Below are 1853 nucleotides of genomic sequence, written 5' to 3'. Positions count from 1 at the left end.
ATGGAGGGGCTCAACTATTCCCGAGTATCTGAATTTGTGTTACTTGGACTGACTGACTCTCCTGAGCTCCAGATATTCTTCTTTGTGGTGTTTTCCATTTTTTATTCAATGACCATGTTTGGCAACTGCCTGATTTTGCTCACTGTGCTCTCCACCTCACACCTGCACTCCCCCATGTTCTTCCTGCTCAGCAACCTATCTCTCATTGACATGTGCCTGTCTTCCTTTGCAACACCAAAGACAATTGTGGACTTCTTTGAGCAGCGGAAGACCATCTCTTTTGAGGGCTGTGTCTCTCAGATCTTTTTTTTGCACCTCTTCACTGGGACTGAGATTGTGCTTCTGATTTCCATGTCTTTTGACAGGTACATTGCAATATGTAAACCACTCCATTATTCAACAATTATGAGCCAAAGAGTGTGTGTTGGACTTGTGGTAACTTCTTGGGCAGTGGGCTTCCTACATACAATAAGCCAGTTAGTTTTTACCCTCTATTTGCCCTTCTGTGGTCCCAATGTTATAGACAATTTCTTCTGTGACCTTCCTTTGGTCATTCAGCTGGCTTGTATAGATATTTATATTCTTGGGATCTTCATGATCTCAACTAGTGGTGTGATTGCTCTTGTAAGTTTTCTGCTTCTGCTCACCTCCTACATCATTGTTCTTATTACTATCAGGGACCACTCCTCTGTAGGATCATCTAAGGCGCTTTCTACCTGCACTGCACATTTCATAGTTGTATTAATGTTTTTTGGACCTTGCATCTTTATTTATGTGTGGCCTTTCACAAACTGCTTGGTGGATAAAATTCTGTCTGTTTTCTATACCATCTTCACTCCCTTTCTGAATCCACTTATCTACACTTTGAGAAACCAAGAGGTAAAAGCAGCAGTGAGAAAGAAACTAGGTAACCAATATTTCAGTTTTGGGAAAACTACTCCACAGTATCCAGTGTCATGATTAGAGATACACTGATATGTACATTCATTGCTAATAGAACAGTAGAAAACTAAATTTAGAATCTGCATTTCAAGGTGATTGCCAAAATTTATGGCAATAAGATGTAAGGACTTAGAGATATGTAGTGGTTACAAGCCTTTTGAAATCATGGATCCATTTGATAATCTGTTGAAATCTAAGGTTTATTTTCACAGAATGCACATGTCATTAATTTGAGCACAAAATTAGAGTTTAATGTATCCATAAATGCTATGTACATATTTTAACTTAATATTCTTTAGAGAAGCCTGAAATGAAATATTGTTCTCTTGTTTTCTAACTCAGAACATTCTCTGTTGGCTACATTGCCTTATGGTATCTTATGGTGTCCACTTTAATTCATAGTTAAATATGATAAATTTAATAGAACTTTAATTAGGAGTTTGGAGCATTTCAGTTTTTTCATATTATTAGACATTTTCATGGGAAATTTGATAGTTATGAAGTACTTGTTTTGAGTAGTACTGAACAATTTTAATTTAATGGGTCAATTTGACTTCTAAATCAACTTAGAATATAAAAGGATAGTTCAGAAGACTTGAAATTGAACAATATAAGTTCTTAGTAGGTGTGCATATTATTCCACAGGACAACTGATATAGCAAATGATTAATCAAATGGAAATCCGTAAAGTTTAAATCATAGATGTTGAGTTACTTAAATCTGATTGGCTTTCAGAACCTACCTTAGTTCAAAACCTAAATGTGTGAGAAAACTATTAGCTGCTAATCTCGTGATATATTTTTAATTTTCAAAATAAGAAATATAAAATGTTAACAGCATTGATAAAAGTTTTGAATTCAGTTTTCAATATTATGTTGATGATGGGCAGAAAGATGAAGAGAATTTGAGAA

General features: G+C 35.2%; 1 protein-coding gene across 1 annotated transcript; it reads left to right on the top strand.

The window, feature by feature from the left end:
• LOC101599532 (olfactory receptor 4K2-like) lies at positions 1-960 on the top strand. Its single transcript, XM_004670129.1, has one exon. It carries the CDS (start codon positions 1-3, stop codon positions 958-960), a length of 960 nt encoding a protein of 319 aa, XP_004670186.1.
• Positions 961-1853: the final 893 nt, after the last annotated feature.

Source organism: Jaculus jaculus, chromosome 8 (genome assembly GCF_020740685.1).
Source record: "Jaculus jaculus isolate mJacJac1 chromosome 8, mJacJac1.mat.Y.cur, whole genome shotgun sequence".
Taxonomy (NCBI): Eukaryota; Metazoa; Chordata; class Mammalia; order Rodentia; family Dipodidae; genus Jaculus; species Jaculus jaculus.
This window is presented reverse-complemented; position numbering and strand designations above follow the sequence as displayed.